Here is a 27,800-nt window from a genome sequence, read left to right as displayed (position 1 = left end):
TTCAGTCTCACTCCTATATGCTGATTCATCACCACCTTTGATCTGGTCTACAACAGTGGGCTTGTCAGCAAACTTAAACGTGGCATTGGAGCTGTGCTTAGCCACACAGTCATAAATGTAAAGTGAGTAGAGGACGGGTCTAAGCACCTGTGCTAATCGTGATTGTGGAGGAAATGCTGTTGCTAATACAAATTAACTGGAGTGTGCAAGTGAGAGAATTGAGTATCCAATTATACATAGGAGGTACTGAGGCCAAGGTCTTGGAGTTTAATGATTGGTTTTGAAGGGATGAAGTTATTGAATGCTGAGCTGGAGTGGATAAAGAGCATCCTGATCTATACATCTTTGCTGTCCCGATGTTCCAGGGTTGAGTGAAGAACCAATGCGATGGCACTGGCTGTCAAATTGTTGCAGTAGGCAAATTGGAGTGGATCCAAGTCGCTTCTCAGGCAGGAGTTGATAAGTTTCATCACCAACCTCTCAAAACACTTCATCACTCCAGATGTAAGTGCTCCTGGATGATAGTCATTGAGACAGGTCGCAACACTTTTCTTGGGCACTGGTATAACTGAAGCCTGCTGTAAGCAGATCAGTACCTTCAGTTGGTCAGCACAGGTCTTTAGTACTTGGCCAAGAACCCCTCAGGGCTGGATGCTTTTCATGGTTCATCCTCCTGAAGGATGCTCACAAGTCGGCCTCAGAGACTGAAATCACAGGATCATCAGGGGATGTGGGAGTTCAGGATGGTTCCTCCATGTTTTGATTGTCAAAGCAAGTATAGGCGGCATTGAGCTCACCTGGAAGCGAAGCCCTGCTGTCACCCATGTCGCTTGATTTAACTTTTTAAGAGGTGATAATATTTAAACCCTGCCACAACTGTTTGAGCATCCTTTGCTGATTCAAGCTTAGTCCGGATTTGCCACTTCACTCGAGAGAGATCATAACTGAACCTCTTAGAACTACATACCACATAATTGCACGATTAAGTTTATTGTAGCTTTTATTTTTCAGTCCCTATTCTTCTTTATTTGTAAGCATTTATGCACCTCAAAAGTCTGAGCAGATGACATTCTGCAGATGCTGGAAATCCAGAGCAACACACACAACATGCTAGAGGAACTCAGCAGGTCCGGCAGCATCAATGTAAGTCAATAACTGTTGACGTTTGAACCAAAACCCTTCATCAGGACTGGCGGATGAAATTTTGATGAAGGGTCTCGGCCCAAATTTATTTCCATAGATGAAGCCTGGCCTGCTGAGTTCCTCCATCATTTTTTGTGCGCTGCTCAAAAGTCTGAGCTTGGGTTTGATGAGTATATTTGTAGAATAAGTGGTGCTCTTCCTAATCTCTAGAGAACTATTTTTATTTGTAAATAAAACATATTGAAGAAAACTAGACAACAAAATTTAAGAGCTTTCTTCAGTTTAGAAAAATGTACAACCAATATTGACTTATTTATGATTTTCAGAGTATAATGGAATTTAATCCTTAATGTACTAGTTCAAATACCAAAAGCTGTTTTTATCAAAACAGAGTATTAGTCACTGTAAATAAACCACAGCATAAGTATCTCTGCAGCTCGAGAAACAATACTTTCATCAACAGTGAGTGGCAAAATGCAAGATTAACATTATAGCTTTAACATATAGCAATAATTTGACATCCTTCAGATCTAGACAAAAACTTTGCTACAGATTATGGTAGTTATTACATTGAAATATCTTGATTTTACTCCAAAATAGTAAAATGATAACTGAAAATTAAATGACAAACTGCACAAAATTTTTCACAGTATATGAAATTTGCAACCTTTGTTTTATTTTCAGAGCCTGCTATAATGCTTTTTATTTTACTGACCTTCCATCTGCATCTGTGGTAATTTGTTTTAATGGTATGTTAAGAAAGGCTTAATGAACACTAGATTTTTCATTGTAAAAGACTAGTTTCCTTCATTCACTTCTGCATGAAAATTGGGAAGAAAATGTCTTCATTTAAAGCATTTTCCAAAAATCCTAGATCAAACTTTATATCCATCTTTCAGTTGTATATAAATGATTCCCCCTTTGAATTTTGTAATCTTTGACTTCACCTATTAAATGAGTGAAAGCAACCAATTTAAAAATCAGTAACTAAATTTGTATTCATCTTTTTGTTTAAAAATGAACAATTTTATTACTGTTGATACCTGCTGAATTCTCTATCTAATTCTACAATTTTGTCATAAATCATTGATTTCCTACAACTCAACCAAACCAACACCTTTTATTTCAAAGGTGTTCTTTAAATTAAATTACTTGTGTTAAATAACAGCATACAATTGAAGTCCTTTTTAAATAAGCACCAACTCTGTATTACTAATTCATATTTTTAGTTTTGTGCTATTTACTCAAGAAGCTTATAAAGTCTGCAATTTTTTTTTATAATTAGAGATTCGGAGTCTTCTTCCTTAGTTTATAGTGTAAAATGATCAAGTTCTTTGATCCTATAACGAATGTAAATATTTGGCCAGAACTTTTTGAAAATTGAAAAATATTGAACTGTGCATTGGGAATAGACTCTGATCAATTGCTTACCTTGCACTACACAGCTGGAACCCCTGTGAAAAGCGTGTTTCGAAGAGTCAGATCAGCCTGCAGTACATCTCTGGGTTCTAGGAATCATTCCCAGGTTATGCTTGGCTTGACCTCCTTCAGCGGGCACAATCACTGTAAGTACAGTGAGTTATGAATGAAGAAAACTCTTGTTTGTTTAATTAACTGCCATACAAATTAAAACATATTTAAGATTTGAAGAATGTCATTAGAAGAGACTTACAAGAAAATACTCCAGCATTTACACCCATTTACTTTAGAGAATGTCTGAATCTTAAAATAATGAAGGAGTTTGAACAGAGAAAATGTAACTGGCATTTCATTTTCAAATCCTACAAACACTCAGCCTTTGGAATACACATCACTTACCTGGTTGGGTGCAGCTACAACACTTAACAACTAAACAAGTTTGTCATTGACTTCATTCCCTCCTCCAGTTTCCAGACTGAACCTAATTATTTTTAGATTTGACATCCAGTTAATTTTTTGTCAGGCTTCTGGGTTATAGACTTGGCATCACAAAGATGACTGACTTTCATAGTGAAAACAGAAAATGCTGTAAGTTCTCAGCAGGTCAGGCAACATCTGTGGAAAGAATGAAGGTTCTGTTATCCATTGATGCATTGTAAACCTAAGTGATTAATGATGTCCATTGAATAAATCAGGAAAATCCAGTAGTCAAGATCAATTCTAAGACATATATTGTCACATAGAGGTAGCAGCAGGATGACATTGTTGCAGTGTTTTTCCCCATCTCTTCCTCAATTCAAGTTTCTAGTTCTATGGATTCCCCTTGCTGATGCCTCCTCCTCTCCTTGGCTTTGGTTATGATGCCTATCTAGGTTCTTGCTTCAAGAACTATCCTAGACATTGATTTCATTTTCTGCTTTTTAGATTCATGATTCCCAGAATATGATCCTCGGGATCGCAAATCTGTCATATGGGGAGAGATTGCTAGGCCATTGACTTCTAGAGCTTAGAAGGATAAGAACTGATCTCATTGAAACACAACATTCTTAGAGATGCTGAACAGTGTAGATGTGGGGGGATGTTATCCCTGACTAAGGATTCTAGCACTAGCAGACACGGTCTTAAAATAAGGGGCAGGTGTTTCATTCTGAAATAAGGAGACAAATCTTTACTGAAAGGCAAATAAATCTCTGGATTATCTTAGAACTGGAAAGCTATGATGGCTTAGTAATTGTGTTCTAGGGGTATAGGAATAGGGCAGGTTTGAAATCAGACAATGAATAATGGAGCAGACTTCAGGCACTATTTGATCTACTTCTGCTCCTAAGACTTATGTTCTTATGTAACAAAATGTTTACAATTAATTATGACTGATGCATTTTTTTCTGATTCATTCAGTAAAAAATTCTCCAGGTGGCAGGGTCCAGGACATCTCGGATCAAATCCTCAGCATTCTTCAGTGGTGGGGGGGGGGGGGGTTAACTGCCAGAGGTCATGGTTCATGTGGATACCAATGACATAGGTAGGATAAGTGGCGAGATTCTGCAAAGTGAATTCAGGTAGTTAGGTGCTAAGTTAAAGAGCAGCACCTCCAGCATTGTGATCTCAGGATTGGGACCCTGCCACATGCTAGTGAGGCCAGAGTTAGGAAGATTATACAGTTCACTAAGGAGTTGGTGTAGGAGAGAGGCCATCATTTTTTTTGGATCATTGGGTTTTCTTCCCGGGAAATTGGGACCTTTTCAGAAGAGACTGCTTGCACCTGAACTGGAGGGTGACTAATATCCTAATATGAAGGTTTGCTGGTGCTGTACAGGGTGGGGGGGTTAATGTGAGTTGTAGGGGGATGGCAACAAGAGTGCCAGAACAGACAGTGGAGAGGTTGTGGAGACAGATGCTGTTTAGACCTCAGACAGCTTCAGGAATCAGAAGGTTGAGGACGGTGCAACTAACGTGTGTATATTTCAATGCATGAAGTATCGTAGAAATGGCGGAGGAGCTCGGCATGGGTCAACACATGAAATTATGATATTGTAGCCATTAGTGAGACTTGGTTGCACAAGGAGCAGGACTGGCAGCTGAATATATCAGGGTTTTATTGTTTTAGATGCAACAGACTGTAAGTAATTAAAGGAGGGGCTGTGGCATTACTAGTCAGGGGAAAAGTCACAGCTTTGCTCAGTCAGGACAGACTGGAGAACTTGTCTAGTGAGTTGTTATGGTGGAACTAAGGAATAAGAAAGATATGTGGCTATATTATAGACCACCCATCTATTGATCATAACGCATTAGTTTCAAAGTAAATATAGAAAAAGATAGGTCTGGTCCGCAGGTTGAGATTCTAAATTGGAGAAAGGCCAATTTTGATGGTACCAGATGGATCTGGCAAGTGTGGATTGGGACAGGCTGTTTTCTGGCAAAGCTGCACGTGGTAGGTGGGAGACATTCAAAAATGAAATTTTGAGAGTACAGTAATTGTATGTACCAGTCAGAATAAAAGGTGAAGATAACAGGTTTAGGGAACTTTGGTTTTGAAGAGATATTGAGGCCCTGGTTAAGAAAAAAATGGAGGTGCACAGCAGGTATAGGCAGGTAGGAACAAATGAGGGGCTTATGGAGCAGAAAAAATGCAAGAGAACACTTAAGAAAGAAATCCAGAGAGATAAAGGAAGGCACGATGTTGCCCCAGCAGATAGGGTGAAGGAGAATCCAAATGGATTCTGTGGATACGTTAAGAGCAAAAGGGATTGCCAGGGACAAAATTGGTCCTCTGGAAGATCAGAACGGTAATCCATACTTGGAGCCAAAAGAGATGGGGAGATCTTAATTGGATTTTTTGCATCTGTATTTACTCATGAGAAAGACACAGAGTCTATAGAAGTGAGGCAAAGTGGCATTGACTTCATGTATATAGATTACAAAGGAGGAGGCAAATCAGGGTGGATAAATCCCCAGGGCTTGACGTGTTTCCTTGGGCGCTGCAGGAGGCAAGCGTAGAAATTGCAGAGGCCCTCACAAAGCATTCTTAGCGACAAGTGAGGAACAAGCAGATTAGAGGATAACTAATGTTGTTCCACAGTTTAAGAAAGGCTCTAAAAATAAACCCAGGAAATTGTAGGCTAGTGAACAGAACATCAGTGATGGGAAAATTATTGGAAGGAGCTCTAAGCGATTGGATATATGATTATTTGGATAGATATTTTACTGATAGCCAGCATGGCTTCGAGTGTAGTAGGTCTTGTCTAACCAATCTTACAGAATTTTTTGAGGAAGTTACCAGGAAAGTTGATGAAGGCAGGGCAAGGCACTTGAAGGTTCAGTCACTCAGTGTTCAAGGTGAGGTAGTAAATTGGATGAGACATTGGCTTTGTGGGAGAACCCAAAGAGTGGTAGTAGATGGTTGCCTGTCTGATTGGATGCCCATGACTGGTGGAGTGCTGCAGGGATTGGTGCTGGGTCTGTTGTTTCTCATCAATATTATTGATCTGGATGATAATGTGGTTTTCCTGATCAGCAGATTTGCAGATGACACCAAAATTGGGAATTGTAGTGGACTGCGAGGGAGGGTTTGTAACGGGATCTGGACCAGTTGGAAAAATGGGCTGAAAAAATGGCAGATTGAATTTTATGCAGACGTATGTGAGGTGTTGCACTTCAGTGGAACCAACCAGCGTAGACCTGACACAGTGAATGGTAGGGTACCGAGGAGAGCGGTGTAATAAAGGGAACTGGGAATGCAGGTCCATAATTCATGAAAGTGGTGTCACAAGTTGATAGGGTTGTAAAGAAAGCTTTTGAAACATTGGCCTTCATAAATCAAAGTATTGAGTACAGGAGATGGGATGTTATGTTGAAGTTGTAGAAGACATTGATGAGGCCTGATTGGAGTATTGTGTGAAGGTTTGGTTCCTACAGGAAATATATAAATAATGCTGAAAGAGTATAGAGAAAATTTACAAGGATGTTGCAAGGACCGGAGGACCTGAGTTATAAGGAAAGATTAAACAGATTAGGACTGTATTCCTTGGAACATTGAAGATTGAGGGGAGATTTGATGGAGGTATACAAAATTATGAGGGTTATAGATAGGGAAAATGAAAATGAAAACAAGCTTTTTCCACGGAGGTTGGATGGAACTACAACTGGGCTCATGGGTAAAGGGTAAAAGGTGAAAAGTTTAAGGGGAACATGAGGGTAAACTTCTTCAGAGGATGGTGAGACTGGAATTAGCTGCCAGCACAAATGGTGCATGTGAGCTTGATTTGAATGCTTAAGAGAAGTTTGGATAGGTACATGAATGATAGAGGTATGGAAGGCTATGGTCTTGGTGCAGGTCAATGGCACTAGGCAGATTAAGTGGTTCAGTGTGGACTAGAACTGAAGGGCCTGTTTCTGTGCTGTACTTTTCTATGACTCTATTCCATTGATACTGCTTTCAAGAGTGTCTGTGATCATATACTACCTCCCTCTCCTTTAAAATTCTCTTTAAGATTCATGTCTGACCATACCTGAGATGGCTTGGCACTGATCTTCTGTAGATCTGAACCATCTTGGAAAATATTGTTGAAAGCATTGTGGTTGTTACTTACATTGAATATAGGCAAATTGAATTCTTCTGTTGGTACTTTGGTAACATTTGCCTACACGTTATTCTTGTCATTCTGAACACTGTTGTAGTTGATCTTGAGACGTGATTAGTTACTGATGACCAGCATAGTTTGCAACAGAGGATATTGTAAGAGGAGATTTTAACTGTCTGAATATTGACCGAGCTTTGCAAAATTCATTTATGAGGGTTTTCTGAGCAGCATGAAGAGAAACAACTTTACTTGACCTTAACTTGGGGAATGAGGTCAAGCAAGTGATTGAAGTGGCCGTGGAGGCATACTTTGGAAACAGCGAACATAGTTTGATAAGTTTCAAGGTAATCATGGAAAAAACAAAACTGGTCCTTGAGTTAAAGCCCAGAAATGATAGAAGGTGGGTTTTTATTGTGTAAGACAGGACCTGGGAGAAACAGATTAGGAAACGCTGCTAGACATTTTTGTTTGAAAGTGATATAGTGAGAGTTCAAATTCAGCATATTACTTTAGAGTAAAAGGCAAAGATAGTAGGCTTAGGGAACCCTGGTTAATGGAGGATACAGAAGAATTAATGGAGGAAAAGGAGGATGATCAGGATGGGAACTTGTTCCTTGTAGCTGTTTGTTCACTTGGGTTTATAGGAGAAAACACAGGCAATTAGGAGGGCAGAAAGGGACCATAAAAAGAGAGAGCTGAAGAGATTGTGGAGGAATTAGTAATGACCTTTCAAGGATCAACAGATTCTGGCATGGTTCCGAGGGACTGAAAAATTGCAAATGTCACTCCACTCTTCAAGAAGGGAAGGAGGCAGAAGGAAGGAAATTATTGGCCAGTTAGCCTGATCCCAATGGTTGGGAAGATGTTGGAGTCGATTGTTAAAACGTGGTTTTGCGGTACTTTGAGGCACATGACAAATAGGGCAAAGTCAGTATGGTTTCCTCAAGGGAAAATCTTGCCTGACAAATCTGTTGGCATTCTTTGAAGAAATAACAAGCAGCATAAGCAAAGGAGAATTGGTAGATGTTGTATACTTGGATTTACAGAAGGCCTTTGACAAAATACTGCTCACAAGGCTGCTAAACAACATAAGAGCCCTGGTATTACAGGGAAGATATTACAAACCCCATTTCCAGAAAAGTTGGGATATTTTCCAAAATGCAATAAAAACAAAAATCTGTGATATGTTAATTCACGTGAAACTTTAACTGACAAAAGTACAAAGAAAAGATTTTCAATACTGACCAACTTAATTGTATTTTGTAAATATACACAAATTTAGAATTTGATGGCTGCAACACACTCAGCAAAAGTTGGGACAGAGTTAAAATAAGATTGAGAAGTGCACTGAATATTCAAGTAACACCGGTTTGGAAGACTCCGCATTAAGCAGGCTAATTGGTAGCAGGTGAGGTATCATGACTGGGTATAAAAGTAGCGTCCATCAAAGGCTCAGTCTTTGCAAGCAAGGATGGGTCGTGGCTCACCCCTTTGTGCAAAATTCATGAGAGAATTGTTAGTCAGTTCAAAAGGAACATTTCCCAATGCAAGGTTGCAGAAAATATAGGTCTTTCAACATCTACTGTACATAATATTGTGAAAAGATTCAGAGACATCTCAGTGCGTAAAGGGCAAGGTCGGAAACCACTGTTGAATGCGCGTGATCTTCGAGCCCTCAGGCAGCACTGCCTAAGAAATCATCATGCTACTGTGACAATTATAGCCATCTGGGCTCCGGAGTACTTCGGAAAACCATTGTCACTTAACACAGTCCGTCGCTGCATCCAGAAGTGCACCTTGAAACTGTATTACGCAAGGAGGAAGCCATACATCAACTCTATGCAGAAACGCCGGCGAATTCTCTGGGCCCGAGCTCTTCTCAGATGGACCGAAAGACTGTGGAACTGTGTGCTGTGGTCAGATGAGTCCACATTTTCAGCTAGTTTTCAGAAAAAACAGGCGTTGAGTGCTCTGTGCCAAAGATGAAAAAGACTATCCTGATTGTTATCAGCGAAAGGTGCAAAAGGCAGCATCTGTGATGGTATGGGGGTGCATCAGTGCCCACGGCATGGGTGAGTTGCATGTATGTGAAGGTACCATTGACTCTGAGGCGTATATTAGGATTTTAGAGAGACGTATGTTGCCATCAAGGCGACGTCTCTTCCCGGGACGTCCATGCTTATTTCAGCAAGACAATGCCAGACCACATTCTGCACGGGCTACAACAGCGTGGCTTTGTAGACACAGAGTGCGTGTGCTTGACTGGCCTGCTGCCAGTCCAGATCTATCTCCTATTGAAAATATATGGTGCATCATGAAGAGGAGAATCAGACAACGGAGACCACGGACTGATGAGCAGCTGAAGTCTTATATCAAGCAAGAATGGACAAAATTTCCAATTGCAAATCTACTATAATTAGTATCCTCAGTTCCAAAATGATTAAACAGTGTTATTAAAAGGAAAGGTGATGTAACAGAATGGTAAAACATGCCTCTGTCCCAACTTTTGTTGAGTGTGTTGCAGCCGTCAAATTCTAAATTTGTGTATATTTACAAAATACAATTAAGTTGGTCAGTAAAACTATTGACAATCTTTTCTTTGTACTTTTGTCAGTTAAATAAAGGTTCACGTGAATTAACTTACCACTGATTTTTGTTTTTATTGCATTTTGGAAAATATCCCAACTTTTCTGGAAATGGGGTTTGTAGCATAGAAAGAGCATTGACTGTGTTAGTGAATTTTGAGTTTAGGTTATTTACATTTAGCAATTGGCTTTGGCTACCAGTCTTCTGCCTTTGAATATGTATTGTGGATTTAACTTGGAACAATGGATTCCTAAAAGCTGTGAATCCCAGTCCAGATGATGCTGACATCTGTGGTATGGAGGCAAATCAGATGGTGTGAAGGTTGTATATGAAAGGAATATCATACGAGGAACGTTTGACGGCTCGGCATCTGTACTCACTGGAATTCAGAAGGATGAGGGGGGATATCATTGAAACCTTTCAAATGTTGAAAGGCCTAGACAGAGTAGATGTAGAAATGATGTTTCCCATGGTGGGAGAGTGTAGGACAAGAGGACACAGCCTCAGGATAGAGGGGCACCCTTTCAAAACAGAGATGCGGAGAAATATCTTTAGCCAAAGGGTGGTGAATTTGTGTAATTTGTTGCCACATTCAGCTGTGGAGGCCAGGTTGTTGGGTGTATTTAAGGCAGAGATTGATAGGTTCTTGATTGGACATGGCATCAAAGGTTACGGTGAGAAGGCTGGGAACTGGGGCAAAGGAGGAGTAAAAATGATCTACCATGATTGAATGGTAGAACAGGCCTAATTCTGCTCGTATGTCTTATGATCTTATATGGTTTCAAAGAAAGCATTGTTCATACATTGAAAATATGGAGTTGCCCTTTGATAAAATATTAAACCCCATGTTGGGCCAGCAGACCTTTCCACCGAAAGCGTCTCCATATGATGCCTGCTTTACCTTGTTTTGTCGAATAAAGAAGCTGCTTTGTATCTACCAGTAATTTTCTCCAGCGATTTCATTCATACAACAGGCTGTTGGGCAGGAAGCAAAGAGTGGGAATAAAGGGATCCTTTTTTGATTGGCTGCCAGTGACTAGTGGTGTTCAACATTTGGATGACAGAATTGATGGCAAGATTGCAGACGATATGAAGTTAGGTGGAGGGACGGGCAGTGTTGAGGAAGCAGAGGCTACAGAAGGACCTAGATTGGGAGAATGGCAAAGGTGGCAGATGGAATACAATGTCGGAAGCAGACTATTTTCTGAACGGGGAGAAAATTTTAAAAATGTGAGGTGCAAAGGGGTTTGGAGTCCTCATGCAGGATTTACTAAAGGTTAATTTGCAGGTTGGATCAGGGTGAGGAAGGTGAAGAGGACTACAATATAAAAACAAGAATGAAATGCTGAGGCTGTGTAAGGCTCCGGTGAGCTCTGTGAGCAGTATTGGGCCCCTTATTTAAGAAAGGATGTGCTGACATCGGACAGCATTCAGAGGAGATTTGGGAGAACAATTCCGGGAATGAAAGTGTTATCATAGGAGTAGCAATTGAAGGCTCTAGAATTCGCTAGAATTTAATAGAATGAAGTGTGGGGGGGGAGGTCTCATTGAAATCTATTGGATGTTGTAAGGCCTAGATAGAGTGGATATGAAGAGGATGTTTGCTTTGGTGGGGGAGTCTAGGACCAGAATAGAGGATGCCTCAAAATAGAGGAACATTGATTAGGAGGAATTTCTGTAGGTAGAAGGTGGTAAATCTGTGGAATTCATTGCCACATGTGGTTGTGGAGGCCAGATAACTGGGTGCATTTAAGGCAGAGGTTGATAGGTTCTTAATTAGTCAGGACATGAAAGGTTATGGGGAGAAAGCAGGAGAATGGCGTTAATAGGGAAATGGATCAGCCAGGATAAATTGGCAGAGCAGATTTAATGGGCCAAATGGCCTTATTCTTCTCCTGTGTCTTATGGTAATCATCTTGGCAAGTAGGAATAAGAAGAATCCTGAAACTTTTAATTAAAAAAAATATTAGAAGCAAGAGAGTAGCAAAGGAAGGAATAGGTTCTCCCCAGAGGGATATGAGCAAGCTCCTAAATGAATACTTATCATCAGTATTCACCAGGACATGGAGGCTAGAGAGTTAAAGTAAGCATACAGTCTGGAATATGCCTTTATCAGGAAGAAATAAGTATTAGAGATAATAGAGTACACTAATTAGATAAATCCCCAAAGTCAGATAGAATTCATCCCAAGATGCTATGGGAAGCAAGAGAGGAAATTGCTGGGGCACTGATGGAGTTTTGCATCGTTGTTAGCCTCAGGTGAGGCAGCAGAGAACTGGAGAATAGTTCATGTTGTTCAAGTAGGCCAGTTGTGATAAGCCCGGAAACTACAGGCTGGCAAACCTCACATCAATTGGTGAGTTGTTTGGGAAATCAAGACTGATTAGGAGTCAGGCATAGTTCTGTGCAGGGAAGATCCTGTCTCCCAAATCTTGACTTTTTTAAGGAGCTTTTTGACTAGGAAAATTGATGAGGTTAGATGTGTTGTCCCTACATGGAATTTGGCAAGCTTCTGAAAGGTCCCACATTATAGTTGGGGCCAAGGCTTGTTAGCAAACTAGATCCAAGATTGGCTGGGTGAAAGAGGGAGAGGTAATACGATTTACAATTACTTTATTGTCACCAAACAATTGATACTAGAGTGTATAATCATCACAGCGATATTTGATTCTGTGCTTCACACTCCCTGAATTTGAACTTGAAATGCTATTGTAGCAATGGTGGCATTTCATGGAAACTGCTTAATATCATTAAAAGTTGAGAACACAATTACGTGAGTATTTTGCCAAATATATTCATGCTGATCAAGAAAAATCCTGATCCTACTTCTAATTTGATTACTGGTCCAAAAGGTTCTGATTGTTAGTCTCGAACAACATTTCCAGGTACTGAGTTCAAGAACACAACCCATCTTCCTCTGGGTAAGATTTCTGCATCTCCCTCTGAATTAGGGACAAGCAACAATTTCTCTTGAGTGAAGTCAAGGCAGTTCCTTTAGATTATTCCATTGTCTTTGGATTAATATGTTGCTGCAATCTAAAAATAGCATAGCCATGATCCAAAATGCTCAATTTTTAAGCTGGTGATGAGAGCACTTATAACCCAGAATTCACAGTAATGCTGTTGTTGAAGTCTATTTGCCAGTCTTAGAAAAATGAACACAAAAATTACTTGAAATTATTTCCAAGAATGAGTATTTTTTCCTTTTACCCGGTGAAACTTTTGGAAGAAAACATGCACACTGGGCACTGTACCAACCATTAGATGACACATTGTGGAATTCACACCCAGTAAACTGGTTCATCAGAGGCTTTAGCCGATTGTATTAAGTGACATTCACCAGACAATGAGGAGGTTTCATATTTATCACTGATAATAATCCTAAAGAACTCTTTTGATCAGACTTACATCAACAAAATAAAGTAGTGCAATTTTCTTCTTCTAAATGCATGCCCTCATAATCGTTTGTCACATGACCCCAGGTAGTAAACAACAATCAGAATATCACAAAATGCAATATCTCAAAAAAGGTTATTCTTTAATAATTTAAGGTACCACTAAAGAGATGAGAGCAGAATACCAATCTTCCCATTGAGCAACAGCTGACACAAAACAAAATTCAGACAATTTTTGTACTTCCAGTGGCCAATACAAATAATGGAATATTTACAAAAGTTATGCTTAATATGAACAGTCATGATTTAATTTTTTCTTTTATCTACAGTGAGTAACCTTCAAAATGTTCAGCTCCTGGGAAACACTGGAAATTCTAAACAGTTCTCTTACAACATGCGACCACACACATCAGGGATGATGCATAAAACTAGACCCAAAGAATAATGCAACAACACAGGACTGTATCGTTGGATATGGTGTGAGAATGTGCTCATCTCAGCCCCTTTGATTGTACGGGTACTCCTGGAGAAAAGTAGGGAAGAAGCAAGCATCCCTACACTTACACGTGGGCCTGCTGATTTAAAGAGCAAATTTGGGGCACATTCTTAAGGACATTCCAGGATGAAAATCACTGAGTATATCAAAGGATATTAAAACTCTTAAGAGATCAGCTGGCTGAAACCACAGAAGTTGTGCGACAGAAAGCAGCCATTCAGTCTATTGTGCCCGTTGTCAGCGATCTGAAAGATGGATGTACCTATTTCCATCACTTTGCTCTTCTCCCATTCCATTTAAACATTTTCAGAGATGTGTCTGTGTAAACAGACCATTCCAGGATACTTAACAATATCCAAATACAAAAGTAATCTCACCAGCTCTTCTGTTCATTTGAAAATCTAGCTGCAGGTCCTTTAAGATATCAATTCAGTACCCAGTAGAAACAGGTTTCCTTATCTACCTCAAGATATTGCATGCCTGTCTGGCCTTTAAGTCAATTTTCCTAGTCTCACAACTAAAGCTTCTCAACTCCAATTTTATCTTACAGCACCTGAAATATGCCACAAGGTATTTGTGCATTTAATAATACCTCTTTGTTTTTGTACTTTAATTGCTAGTTGTAAAACCAAAGATAGTAATCTTAAAAACTTTTCTAAGTTTTCAGTAACTTAACCTGACCTCTAACTTTTTAAACATTATTGCTCATTAACTCCTTTGAAAGCTTTTTTCAGTTAATTTGTATTCTCCCATCTTATAAAATATTTCACTTCAGGCTTGTTAAAACAGTTGCTTGATTACATAGCACAGAGAAAAGTCTTTTGGCCCATCTTATTCATGTAAGCTATCAAATACCTATTCATGATATTCCCATTTTCCAGCACATGGCCTGAAGCCATAATCTATATATGTTGTTCTTCTGAATGTATTCTCAGATCACAGAGCAATGTAGTACTCCTACTTAGCCAATGTAACTGCTTTCAAAACGTGCATCTGCAGATGTGGTATACAGCACTGTTAATACGGCACACTTGGGACTTCAGTGGTGGACTGATGATAAAGCAGGAAATGGCACCCTGGGAAGTGTACGGGCAGCACAGGACATGGGGCTAAGGCAAGTGTAAAGGAAGTGTGGGATTCAGCACCCTACTGGGTATGAAAGGAGCATGAGAAATGGAGTTCCAGTGAGCACAGGAAGAAAGATTCTGGTGAGCTTAAAGAAAAGGTGGGAAACATCCTGTGAGCAAGATAGCACATTATTGAGCCTTCTGAATAATTGGACAGCAGATGATCAGAGTTTTATTAATATATACAAATTATGTAGTTCTCATTTTGCAGACATGATAAATCTTGATTATTTCAGCTCCAGCGTCTGATTTTTATTTTTTAAACCCTTTAATCAAGCTAGTTAACTTCTCATAATACTGTTCTATTGAGAACACGGGCACTGTCATATCTTGACACAGAACTCTGTTCAAGGTAGGTACTATGAACCTAAACTTCTCCCTTCAACATACTATCTGCAGTTCTATGTTAATTATGGAACATAATTATAAAGTGAGAATTTCAGGAATCCAGGTTCTGGGATCAAAAACCTTTTCTCTTCTTTTTGTTGATCCCCAGCTCCAATTCCTACCTCTATGAAAAGGCATCCATCTCCCTTCCTCAATCTGCATTGTGAGAATGATCTCAGACAGCCATCCATTTTCTTAATACTTCTGAGGTAACTTTGCACGAACAGTTATAGGCATTCCCTGCACATGGTCCTTTATATATTTAGTATTTTAATACTTAGTTTAATTATAGATCAACTGCAATTCAAAGCTGAACTCCCATTTAGCTCCTTTTTAGTTTTTTTAATTCTTAGGATGGATTATTAATTAAAATGAATTTTACATAATAATAACTGCAGCATGTAATGATAGAATTCTTATTCAGACCAGTTAGACAATCAGTGTAATAGGTACTCGAGTCATGTAAGGGCTCAGGCAAATTAAAGTTCCTAATAGTGAACAGTTAACATATAAAAAGCAAAATAACATGTAGAATCTATAGTCGTTCTATATGCATCTCCATTGAGACTCATTCAATCTGCTTTTTCAGTGGAATTTATTTTTAAGTGACATATTTGAGACCATCCATAAATCAAAGCATTTTCTCTCAAAATCATGAAACAGAAAAATAGAATTCCCAAGAATAATTATGAAATATTATTGATGAGCTCTTAATAGCTCACCCTTCAGGTAGTCAAAGCACCTAGTGTTCAGTACATCACCTCAAATGCCTTTTAACACCTGCTTCATTGAAGATAGACTGAATACTGTCAATAGCTTGAGCATGGAATACTACAAAATATAACTCCTTAAAATAACTGGGCTCAAAATTGTTATGGCTTTGGCACACACGTTTATGCTCGATTCAACCTTTTTGTAAGTCAATTACAATCAGGCAAAAAAAAATCCTCTATGCTATATTCTTAAAATCTTACGTCTTTTGGTTTACATGTTTTTAAATGACAACAGAATAATCTGGAAATTTAAGCATACTTATCTAGCTCTCATATAATTTGCTGTACAATATCAATGTGATTTTATTATGTTCTGCCAATTATGATAGAATGGGATTGTTATTCCTATTGCATAAGATCTCCTGAACTCTTCATGTGCAAGCACCAACTATAAACAGTCTATTACACTACAAATGCATTTCACACACCTTACCTGACTTGTGCTCCATCTGTGCTTAACCATGTGAAGAAAACCATGTTATTATTCAGTTAAACAAGGTTTTGAATCAGAAATGCCTCATATTACAGATGAGTTATTTTTGTAATTTTTATTAAATGTATATACATTTAAGTTTTTTATTCATATTGTTTATTAGTGTAACAAAATAAATGATTACAAACAAAAACTAACAAATCTCTGAACTGTAATTCCTTAATAGTTGGAAGGATACATAATTAAGGGTGATATTGAAAAATTTAGTTTTAAAAATGCTATGCAAAGTATAGAGTATTTTCATAACCATATTGTGTTTTGAAGACAAAATCCAATTTGAACAAAGCTGTACAGCATTAGGCATAGCTGTAGTTGGTTAAGAAATTTTAATAAAATGACACTTATACAAATTCATTTAAATCTTAAAGATTTTGACAGAATATAACCTTGAAAGGCTAAACATGAGATTCTGCAGATGTTGGAAACCCATCTGCAACCTTGAAAGGTTATTATTTTTAAACACAAATTCCCTGCAAATATGCTGAGTATATGCAAATTTCTAGGAAATCATACAACAAAATGAGGAGTATGTTACTCTTGATGCTTATTACATCATCCTCGACCACTACACACGTTTGAGTTCTTAAGGATTTCATAACATATTTATTATGAGGAACAAGATTTTCAGCTTATTCTGAATATCTGTAAACTTTGTTCTCTAACTATGGAGATGTAGATCCCCCATACCCATATTTTGTTTTATGCACGCACTTCTTAAAGAGTTGGTATTAATTTTCCAGGATTTCATTCTTTAATAGGTCGCTGACAAACTGGGTGCAAGGCAGATTCTGAAGCAGTAATGGAGATCAGTTAACCACTGCTCTTGGAAATCATCAGTCTTGAAGTTCTGAGAAAATTTAAAAAAACAATTTCATGAAAAAATATCTAGTGACGAACAGATCCCCAAAATTTTCTTTTGGGTTTAAAGAAAATACAGTACCTTGCTATTATTTCACTATTATAGCATAAAATACTGAAACTACTGCACCTTTGCCTACCTTAATGCAACAGAAGTCAAACCTTTAAAGTCTCTATCTTTTACCTGTATTCTAACTTCTGCAGGTCAATAAATTAAAACTAAACATATCTGACAATTGAACATTGATTTAAATTAAAATTTCAGATTATTAAATCTTTTCCAGTAAGATGGCAGCATACTTGCATGTAGCGGTTTCTATGGGGTCAACCAAATGTGTTACTGTCTTTTTAAAAATGTATTCTTATGTATTTAAATACAATTATCTTCGTCACTTTTCTTGTGACCCTGTTGGACATCGGTGGCGTGGAATGTTGCAAGTCCAGTTTATTGGCGAAAGGCAGGGACAGATGACATGAGAACGGAGTGACCTTGGTCATAGCAAGTACCAGGCCTAAAGCTGCAGTCCAGGGCAAGGCGTTGGAGTCAGACACTCCACCAGAGGCAGAGTGGCATGGCGTCTATGCTGCATCCCAGTGTTCGCTCGGCAGAAGACAAGCAGTTTTGTGGGTGGCCTCCTCTTGTGCCAAGCTGAGGCTACCCTCTGGGTGGAGGAGCAATACCTTGTATTTCATCAGGGTTCCCTACAACCTGATGATACGAATATTGATTTCTTTTTCCAGTTAACAAACTACCCCCCCCCCCCCCCGACCTTTCACTTCTCATTTGCCTGTTACTTCCCCCGGGTCCCCCTCCACTCTTCCCTTTCTCCTGCTGTCCATTATCCTCTCCTATCAGATTTTCTTCTCCTCCCATTGACTTTTCCCACCCACCGGACTTCGCCTATCACCTACCAACTAGCCCCTTTCCCCTCCCCCACCTTTTTACTCAGCCATCTCCCCCTTCCTTTTCAGTCCTGAAGAAGGGTCTCAGCCTGAAACATTCTTTCCATTGATGCTGCCTGACCAGCTGAGTTCCCTCAGCATTTTGTGCATGTTGCTTTGGATTTCTAGTATCGGTAGATTTTCATATGTTCAGTATTGTGTTCAACTTGAGATGCCTGTAACATTCGTAAACTCAGGAATTTGGACTATATCATCTTTGTGTTACTGTATTTTGCTAACTTATACATGCTTGGTATCTTATATGTGCCTTGTGATTGACTATTAGTACTGTATTTTGCACCTTGGCCCTGGAGGAATGCTGTTTCATTTGGCTGTGTTCATGCATGGTTGAATGACAATTAAACTTTAAGAACTTTACATTTGTTGCTTGTTTTTTTAATTGATCTTGAGCTAATTCAGTAGACCACAATACTGAAAAAGTAATAATCATTAGAATTCATATTCAGCAACTCAAAAGCATAATGGACCATGAGCAAAATTAGGATGATCTACGACATCACCAATGTAACTCTAACTTAGTGAATATTTGGCAACTTAGCACATGTTGATCACCAATTTCAATGCCAGAACCCCAGCAAGGTGCCAATATCTCAGGAAAAGATGGGAGAACATTTGCGAGAAAGCTACACGTTAGTTGACTGTGTTTACCATCAGGCGGTCAGAATGTGTGCATCATTTGCTGAATCGTATATTGGTAGACAAATCAGTTTTTGATTTTTATTTCATTCTGTGTGCTCTACTCTGACCCATACATTTGAGTGGTCCCCTAGTGGGAAGTTACTTCCCACCATGCCAAACAAAGCAAACTGGAGCAGTAATGCATCACATTGCTAAGGTTACACAACTAGATGTTACATTCAAGGAGCAGCTCCTGATACAAGGCAAAAAGAACACAATCCATTTGTCTGTCACCTGGCTAAAATGGAATTCAATCTGAAGGATTAAACAGCAGTACCCAGTTCACATGGATCAATGCCAGATATAGTATTTAACACATGAAAATTAACATTAATGTTCAATTATACATAAATATAACTTCAGCTCCTTTAAATGCATGAAACTGAGTTCTCTAAATTCTGGTACCAATGCCTTTGATTTCCCCGTCCATCTTTTGTTTTCCCTCATCTCTGATTAATTGTGGGAATGCTAACCCCTCCTCTTTCCCCTCTCCCCCCCCCCCCACTACTAGCTGCCCATCATCACCTTCCTCCCTCTGGTTCCCAACCTCCTTCCCTTTATTTCTTGGTCTACTGTACTCTCCTATCAAATTCCTTCTTCCTCAATCCTTTGCCTCTTCCACCTATCACCTTCCAGTTTCTCACATCATTCCCCGTTTTTTTCCAGCTCCCCCCCACCCTCCATCTCACATGAAATCACCTCTCACCCACCAAGCTTGGGCTCCTTCCCCTACTCTTTCACTCTAGCTTCTCTTTTCTTCCTTTCCAGTCCTGGTAAAGGATCTCAGCCCAAAACGGCAACTGTTCAATTCCTTGACTGGCTGAGTTCTATCAGTATCTGTGTATGCTGCTCCAGACTTCCAGCACATGTCATCTCTCTTATGTATGGATTTGACATGAGATTGTAAATTTTGGAAAAAACATTTTCAACTTTCAAATAGAAATTCCCAGTAAGCATCTTTGAGGAGATGATGAGGATTTTGACAGTGGCTGTTATATACATGGACTTTAGAAAGATAAGATTAGCTTTATTTGTCACATGCGTATTGCATCAAACAGTGAAACGTGTCACTACGTTTACAGTGCCAACATAGCATTCCCAAATTGACTAACCCTAAACCTGTACATCTTTGGACTGTGGGAGGAAACCCATGCTATCACAGGGAGAACATACATACTCTTTACAGACAGCAATGGGAATTGAACCCCACTTGCTGGTGCTAAGCATTACCATAAGTCCTCAAGACAAAGGAGCAGAGCTAGGCAATTCCACATGGCTGATTTATTATCCCTCTCAACCCAACTCTCCTGCCTTCTTGCTGTAACTTTTGACGCCCTTTCTAATTAAAAAACCTAACAACCTCAGCTTTAAATATATCCAATGACTTGGCCTCGACAGCCATCTGTGGCTATGAATTCTGCAGATTCACCACCATATGGATAAGAAATTCCTCATTTATGTTCTAAAGGGATATCCTTTTATTCTGAGGCTATGCCCTCTGGTCCTAGACTCCACCACTATGGGAAACATCCTCTCCACATCCATTCCATCTAGGCCTATTCAATATTTGATAGGTTTCAATCAGAGCACCCCTCATTCTAATAAACTCCAGTGAGTACAGGCCCAGAGCCATCAACCACTCCCCGTACGTTAATCCTTTCATTCCCGAGATCACACTCGCGAATGTCCACTGCACCTTCTTCAATGCCAGTACCTTCTTGCTTTTATATTCTAGTCCTCTCAAAAAGAATGCTAACATTGAACTTGGCTTCCTTCGGTGTGTATATAGTTAGGAAAGAGGCTGAAGAAAAGGAACTACAAGATAGTAATCTCTGGATTATTCCCAGTGTACTGCAGGTAGGAATGGAATGATAGCACAGATGAATGAGTGGCTGAGAAGATGGTGCAGGGGCAGGGTTTCAAGTTCTTGAATCATTTGAACTTTTTCTGGGGAAGTGGTGACCTGAATGAGACACATGGGGTTGCATGTGAACTGGAGGGGAACTAATATCCTGGCTGGGATGTTTGTTAACGCTACTCAGGAGGGTTAAAATTAGTTTTGCAGGGGGTTGGGAAGAGAGTACCAGGTCAGTCGGTGAAGGACTAGACAGGAAGGTAGACATCAGGGAAAGCTTTGAAAATCAAAACAACAGGTATGGTAGGACAGACAGTTTAAAGTATGTGCATTTTAATGCTAAGAGTATTATGACTAAAGGTGAAGAACTTAGAGCATGGATCAGTACATGCACCTACGATGTTGTGGCCATTACAGAGATTTACTTGGCAGGAATGGGTGATTAATTGTCCTGTGGGGGGGTGTGGCTTATTTTGCTGGTCAAAAGCCGCTTCTGATGTGTCGATTGAGATTGGCCAGTTGAAAAACTGCAGCTGCTCTTCCCATTGGTTGTCTTGCGTACCACGACACCTCGGGGGTACAGAGAGTAGCACGTGTGAAAGGTTCACTCTGCCTCCCTTTGTCTCTGGAACCATCCGGAAGGTATCTCTTTTAACTAAGTGTCTGTTGAATATTTAGCTCTGTAAGTTGTGTAACTTGGGGGAACGTAAAAGTATGATTGGATTTTTTTTACTGTTTGTAAATAAATGATTAATATACTTACTCACAGTCAGTGCTTTCTGCCTCACTCACCAAACCCATGAACCTGCTTCAACATTATATTTTGGTGCTGCTCCAGCAGGGTTTGTTGTTTGAGCAGAAAATACATTGCTTTAAAAGGTTATTTTAAAAAAATGAGATGCTGATAAACATCAAATAATAACAAGTGAAGGCTATGGGAGTTTCGCAAACCTACTAATTGGTTATGGAATGCCAGTAGATTGGTCAGATCAGTTAGATTTTTCTAGGATTGAAATCAGACACCACATTGTGTCCATACCTAAAATGTTGGCTTTTCCCAGGAGAAAGATGCTTTCTGGTGGTTTGCAGCAATCATAAGACACCAGCACAAGATGTTTGTGGGTCTTAAGGCTGAGGTGGACCTAAATCAGCGCTGTGTCATTATGAGAGGCGTGCTGCTGACAGCCCAGACACAGGCTGCAAAGTTAAAAGATAAGGATATAGAGATAGCTTGTCAATTAATGGAAGTACAGCAATTAGAGCTTTATTGCGGCGGGGCAATGATCCTACTATGACGGGAGATGGGGATGTCTGGCTGGATGATGAAAGTGAGGAAGAGAGGGTAGCGTGGACTCCTAGGTTTATCCCTTGAAATGATCGTCCTCTCCCCTGCGTACTCGAAACAGTACAGGCCAGGCCAGTGATCACGCAATCTCACACCTGCCATGGGGGCATTTAAAAGGAATAGTGCTGTCTTTAACAGCACCAGCTATTGGTAGTCCTGTAAGTACAGAGATTCTAACCATTATAAGGTTTGGACTATGTAGATGAGGTACAGAAGTTGGATAAGCAGCCAGGGAGTGGGTGACCCTGCATGCCCTGTAAGGAAATGTTTTTGGCGTTGCTTAAAGTTGGGGTCCCAGAGCAGCAGGTAAATAGGGTTCCCATCCCCACCCTCTATGCAATATGGAGGGAGTACTGCCAGGGGAAGCGAGAAAAGGAGGCCCTTAATGGAGATGGGTCATTCTTCAAGCCCTCTCCCCAATAAGGGTTCTTTCTGTCCTCTGCCGGATTCCTTGTATTCCACTCAGGATTCCCTATATCTTGTGCTTGTGGCATTACAATGGGCTGTGTCTGACCTTCAGCAGCAGTGAGAATCTTGTGGTGGTTAGCGCCCTTGTGCTTCATCTTCGCAGGGAGGGGGTCATTTGATCTGCATAGTATGCATAATTTGAATCCAAAGAAATTTGTAAAGTATGGCTCCATGTGGCAGTTTGTTTGTGTGTGAGGGTTTTGCCTTTAAGAGACTGTGTGTCCGTGTTGGGCCTTGCCCAGTTGCTTTTTTCCCTTTATTTTTGTTCTTGGATAAGCATTTTTCTGTGGGAATTAACTGTCTGTTGTAAGTTTTGCAATTCTACGCCAAGTTATTAAAGAGGAGTACAAGCCTGGGTTTTCTGTCTTGTATTCTTAATGTTACTTTTTTTGTGTGTTTTTAATCTGTTACTTGTTTCCCATGCAATTGGTTTTAGAGATAGCTCACATTTTACACTGGCCAAATGAAATTTGAGTTGATGGGATAGAAATTTGGGCAGCTTTATGCTGGATACGAGATGCCCACATTTCTGAGGGACATAAGCATTCGATGGGGGGGGGGGTGGGGGAATGCAATTCTCGTAGTTTTTGTTGTTTGTGTTTTTGAAAACTGACAAATCAGGAGCGAATGCGTTTGTAATCTTTCTGCATTACAGAATGGCAAAGTGGCAGATGCTGACTTGTGGTGGGAGATACTATGATATATTCCTGGGGCTGGTGTTTGAATTTGCACACTGGACCAACAGGTCAGATTGCTGTATTTGATTGAGGACTCCTTACTAAATCATAGAAGGGATTTCACTAATATCGATCCCTTTTGATGACAAGGGCTATTGGGGGAAACTATCTGGTTTCTCCGGTTTTGGTGTTCTATTTTGGGAGAGCTGCGAGCGAGTAGTCTATTCCAGCCAACCTCGACAGAGTATGGTAGCAGCCTTAAGGGACTTGAGCCTTAATAGCCCTGGTGGAGTAAGTGCTTTAAGGGCTGGTATTTCCCTATGTACCATTTGTTTAACTCCAAGGTTTCGATTGTAAAAGTAATTCCCCACCTGACACAGAAGGGAATGTTGGTGAAGACAGTATGATGAGCACAGGTCAAACCAGTCAAGGGGAAATCCTGGAAACTATAGACTGGTGAGTCTTGTGAAGGTGTAAGGAAATTGCTGGAGAAATTTCTTAGGGATAGGATATATCAGCATTTGGAAACCCACAGGAGTTCACAGCTCCTTGAAAGTGGCTACACAGGTCAAAAGGTGGTTAATAAGGCTTATGGAATGGGTGCTTTTATTAGTTGAGGCATTGAGTTCAGAAGTCAAGAGGTTATGTTGTAACTTTATAGAACTCTGGTTAGGCCGCATCTGGAGAATTGCACACAGTTCTGGTTGCCCACCTACAGGAAGGATGTTGAGGCTTTGAAGAGGGTGCAAATGTTTACTAGAATGCTGCCTGGCTTCGAGGGCATGAGATGTTCCACAAACATAAGTTGTTCTCTCTAGAGCAGCGCAGGCTGAGGGAGATCTGATAGCAGTTTATAAGATTATCAGAGACATGGATAATGTAGACAGGGAGTATTTTTCCCAGGGTAGAAATGTCTAATACCAGAGCACATGCATTGAAGGTAAACAAAGGGGGAGTGAGGAGTTAAGATTTTTTTTTACTCCGCGTGTTGGATGTCTTTAATATGCTGCCTGGTATGGTGGTAGACACAAATACATTACAGGCTTTTAAGAGATGTTTACATAGGCACATAGGAATGTGAGGAAAATGGACATTGGGTAGGTAGGTAGGTAGGAGGGATTCGTTTTTGTGGTTTTTAAATTTACTTTTTAGCTGGTTCAGCACAACACTGTGGGCTGAAGGGCCCATTCTTGTGCTATACAGTTCTATGTTCTTACCACAAGCTTAACCTGCAAATTAACCTTTCGGGAATCCTGTATGAGGACTCTCAAGATCCTTTGCACCTCTGATTTCTGAATTTGCTCCCCATTTAGAAAATAGTCTATGTCTTTATTCCTTCTACGAAAGTGCATGACCATACACTTCCTTACACCATTTTCCACCTGCCATTTCTTTGCTCATTCTCCTAATCTGTCTAAGCCCTTCAGCAGACTCCCTACGTCTTCAACTCTACCTGCAAATATCTTTGTATCATCCACAAACCCGTCACAAAGTCATCAATTTAGACAGCCAAAACATTACCATATAATGTGAAAATATTCCCAACACCAATACCTGTGGAACATCACTAGTTACCGGCAACCAACCAGAAAAGGCCCCCTTTATTCCCACTCTTTATCACTCGCTAGTCAACCAATCATCTATCCATGTAAGTATCTTTCCTGTAATACCATGGACTCTTATCTTGTTCAGTAGCCTCACATGCATCACCTTGTCAAAAGGCCCTCACAAAATCCAAGTAAACAACATCCACTGATTCTCCTTTGTCTCTCCTGCCTGTTATTTCCTAAAAGAATTCCAAGAAAAAATTGTCAGATAAGATTTCTTTAACCCCTAAGGAAACAGGTGTTGGTGAGCTTTTTTGGCCATTACATCAACAAGGATGGACCACACTATTGGTGACGTTCACACCAAGGAACTTAAAGTTCTCAACCTCAACATCATTAATGTAGACAGGAGCATGTGCACAGTTCATTTTTCTAAAGTCAATGACCAATTCTTTTTGTTGTCATATCACCATGTCATAATTGGACAACAGGGATACAGGGTGGTGGTGGTGGTGGAGGAGTGGTGTACAGCAGGGATCAGTGCTGGGTCCTCTATTGTTTGTGATAGATATGCACTCAGTGGCCACTTTATTAGGTACACCTGCTTGTTAATGCAAATATCTAATCAGCCAATCTTGTGGGAGCAACTCAATAAATAAAAGCATGCAATCATGGTAAATTGGTTTAGTTGTTGTTCAGACCAAACATCAGAATGGGGAAGAAATGAGATCTAAGTGACTTTGACCATGAAATGATTATTGGTGCCAGACAGGGTGGTTTGAACATCAGAGAAACTGCTGATCGATCTCCTGGGATTTTCACACATGACAGTCCCCAGACTTTACACAGAAAGATGCAAAATCAAAAATATGCAGTAAGCAGCAGTTTTCAGGGTGAAAATCCCCTGTTAATGAGAGAGCACAGAGAAGAATAGCCAGGCTGGTTCAATCTGACAGGAAGGTGACAGTAACTCAAATAACCACACGTTACAACAGTGGTGCGCAGAAGAGCATCTTTGAACGTACAACTCACTGAAGTGGGTGGGCTGCAGCAGCAGAAAACTACAACCGTACACTCAGTGGCCACTTTATCAGGTACAGGAGGTATCTAATAAAGTGGCTACTTAGTGAAAATGATTTGGACAAACACGATTAAGTTTATAAACAAAAAACTGGGGAGTTTTAGACAGTGAGGAAAGGTGTCAAAGGATGCTGCACGATATACGGTAGATTAGTTGGAACCATGGGTGAAAAAAATGACAGATGGAATTTAATCTGTAAAAATGTGAGGTGTTGCATACTGGGAGCTCAGATGTAAGAGGAAAGTACCCAGTTAATGGCAGGATTTTTGGGATTTGATATACAATGATGCAAGTCCACAGCTCCATGAAAGTGACAACACAAGTAGCTTACCTTCGTCAGTCAAGACATTCAGTAGAAGTGCAGGCCCTTCTACTTACCAAAAGAGTTCACTGCCATTGTGATTATTGCTTTTTATGTCCCTTCTGTGCTAGTGCTGGGGAAGCACTGCAGCCGACTACAATAACTGATTACAATCCGCCCTCACGTCAATGACAGCAAAATCTCCCTTCCTGATAGACTGAAAGCTTTCTACATACAATCTGACCAACAGATGACAGCAAAGAAAACCACCCTCTCTTTTCCTGAGGAACAGGCATCCTGACTGGCTGCAGCCGAGGTGAGGAGGACTCTAAACCCATGCAAAGCTGCAGTGCCAGACAACATACTTGGTCAGGAGCTGTGGGACTGTGTAACCCAGCTAACGTAAGTCTTAATGGGCATCTTTAATATCTCTCTGAAACAGTCCATTGTCCCTGCAGGCTTCAAGGCAGCCACTGTCATTTTGGTGCCCAAGAGAGCAACAGTAACTGGCTTAAGTGATTACTACCCAGTGGCAATGACTTCAATAATCATGAAATGCTTTGAGCAGCCAGTAATGGGTCATATAAAATCCCAGCTCCAGCTAAATTGGACCCTTTCCAGTTTGCCTATCACTCAAACTGATCAACTGGTGATGCTTTAGCCTCAGTCCACCACTCCGTCCTGTTCCACTCAGAAAACGATGCTTAACACATCAGAATGTTGTTTATCAACTTCAGTTCAGCGTTTAACATGATCAACCCTCAGAGGCTGGTGGGTAAACTGTCCTTATTGGGACTCAACACCCCTTTCTATAACTGGATCTTGGACTTCTTGATGGAAAGACCTCAGTCAGTCCAAGTCAAGCTCCATCATCCTGAGCACTGGTGCACTATAGGGCTGTGTGCTCAGTCCACTGCTGTTCATTCTGCTGACTCACAACTGCACTGCCAGATTCAGCACAAACCCATCATCAAGTTCACTGATGATACCACAGTGGTTGGTTTCATCAGCAACAATGAGTCGGCATTCAGAGAGGAGATGAAGATGCTCGCCAAAAAGTGTGAGAGCAACAACCTGAGTCTCAACATGGAGAAGACAAGAGACGATTGGATGTATCTCAACTCTGGCAGGGTTTGCAGGCCATTACTTCCTGCAAAGCAAAACCCAACATCATTTAAAGGCAGTGATGCTTCACTCCCTGATGAACTCAATGCCTTTTATGCAAGCTTTGAAAGAGAGAGTAAAACTGCAGCCATGGGGATCCCTGCAGCACCCAGTGATGCTGTGATCTCAGTCTTCGAGACTGATGTCAGGCTGCCTTTCAAGAAGATGAACCCTCACAAGGCAACAGGCCCCAATAATGTACCCGGTAGGCCTCTGAAAACCAATACAAACCAACTGGCAGGTGTGTTCAATGACACTTAGTGTCTTTCTAGACACAGACTCTATCAGTGCTACAGTTTGAAGTTCTCAGCTGCTTCAAAAAGGCAATAATTGTACCAGTGCCCAAGAAGTGGAGGGTGAGCTGTCTTAACGACTGTCATCCAGTAACACTCATATCTGCGGTGTTGACATGCTTTGAGAGGCTGGTTATGGATAGAATCAACTCCTGCCTAAGCAATGACCTG

General features: G+C 40.3%; 2 protein-coding genes across 8 annotated transcripts in view; one reads left to right on the top strand and one right to left on the bottom strand.

Annotated features, from left to right (window-relative positions):
* invs (inversin) overlaps positions 1-16,540 on the top strand; it is a 249,468-nt gene extending 232,928 nt beyond the window's left edge. For all 4 annotated transcript variants that reach the window (XM_073054266.1, XM_073054268.1, XM_073054267.1 and 1 more), the window contains 2 exons: positions 2,589-2,708; positions 13,453-16,540. In XM_073054266.1, the coding sequence (XP_072910367.1) occupies positions 2,589-2,708; positions 13,453-13,568 (236 nt within the window). In that variant the 3' untranslated portion in view covers positions 13,569-16,540. The remainder of the gene's footprint in view (positions 1-2,588; positions 2,709-13,452) is intronic.
* tex10 (testis expressed 10) overlaps positions 16,440-27,800 on the bottom strand; it is a 75,694-nt gene continuing 64,333 nt past the window's right edge. For all 4 annotated transcript variants that reach the window (XM_073054272.1, XM_073054274.1, XM_073054271.1 and 1 more), the window contains one exon: positions 16,440-17,246. In XM_073054272.1, coding sequence (XP_072910373.1) covers positions 17,151-17,246 — 96 coding nt within the window. In that variant the 3' untranslated portion in view covers positions 16,440-17,150. The remainder of the gene's footprint in view (positions 17,247-27,800) is intronic.

This window comes from Hemitrygon akajei, chromosome 8 (assembly GCF_048418815.1).
Source record: "Hemitrygon akajei chromosome 8, sHemAka1.3, whole genome shotgun sequence".
NCBI lineage: Eukaryota > Metazoa > Chordata > Chondrichthyes > Myliobatiformes > Dasyatidae > Hemitrygon > Hemitrygon akajei.
The sequence above is the reverse complement of the archived record's forward strand: the minus strand, read 5'-3'. Positions and strand labels throughout refer to the sequence as shown.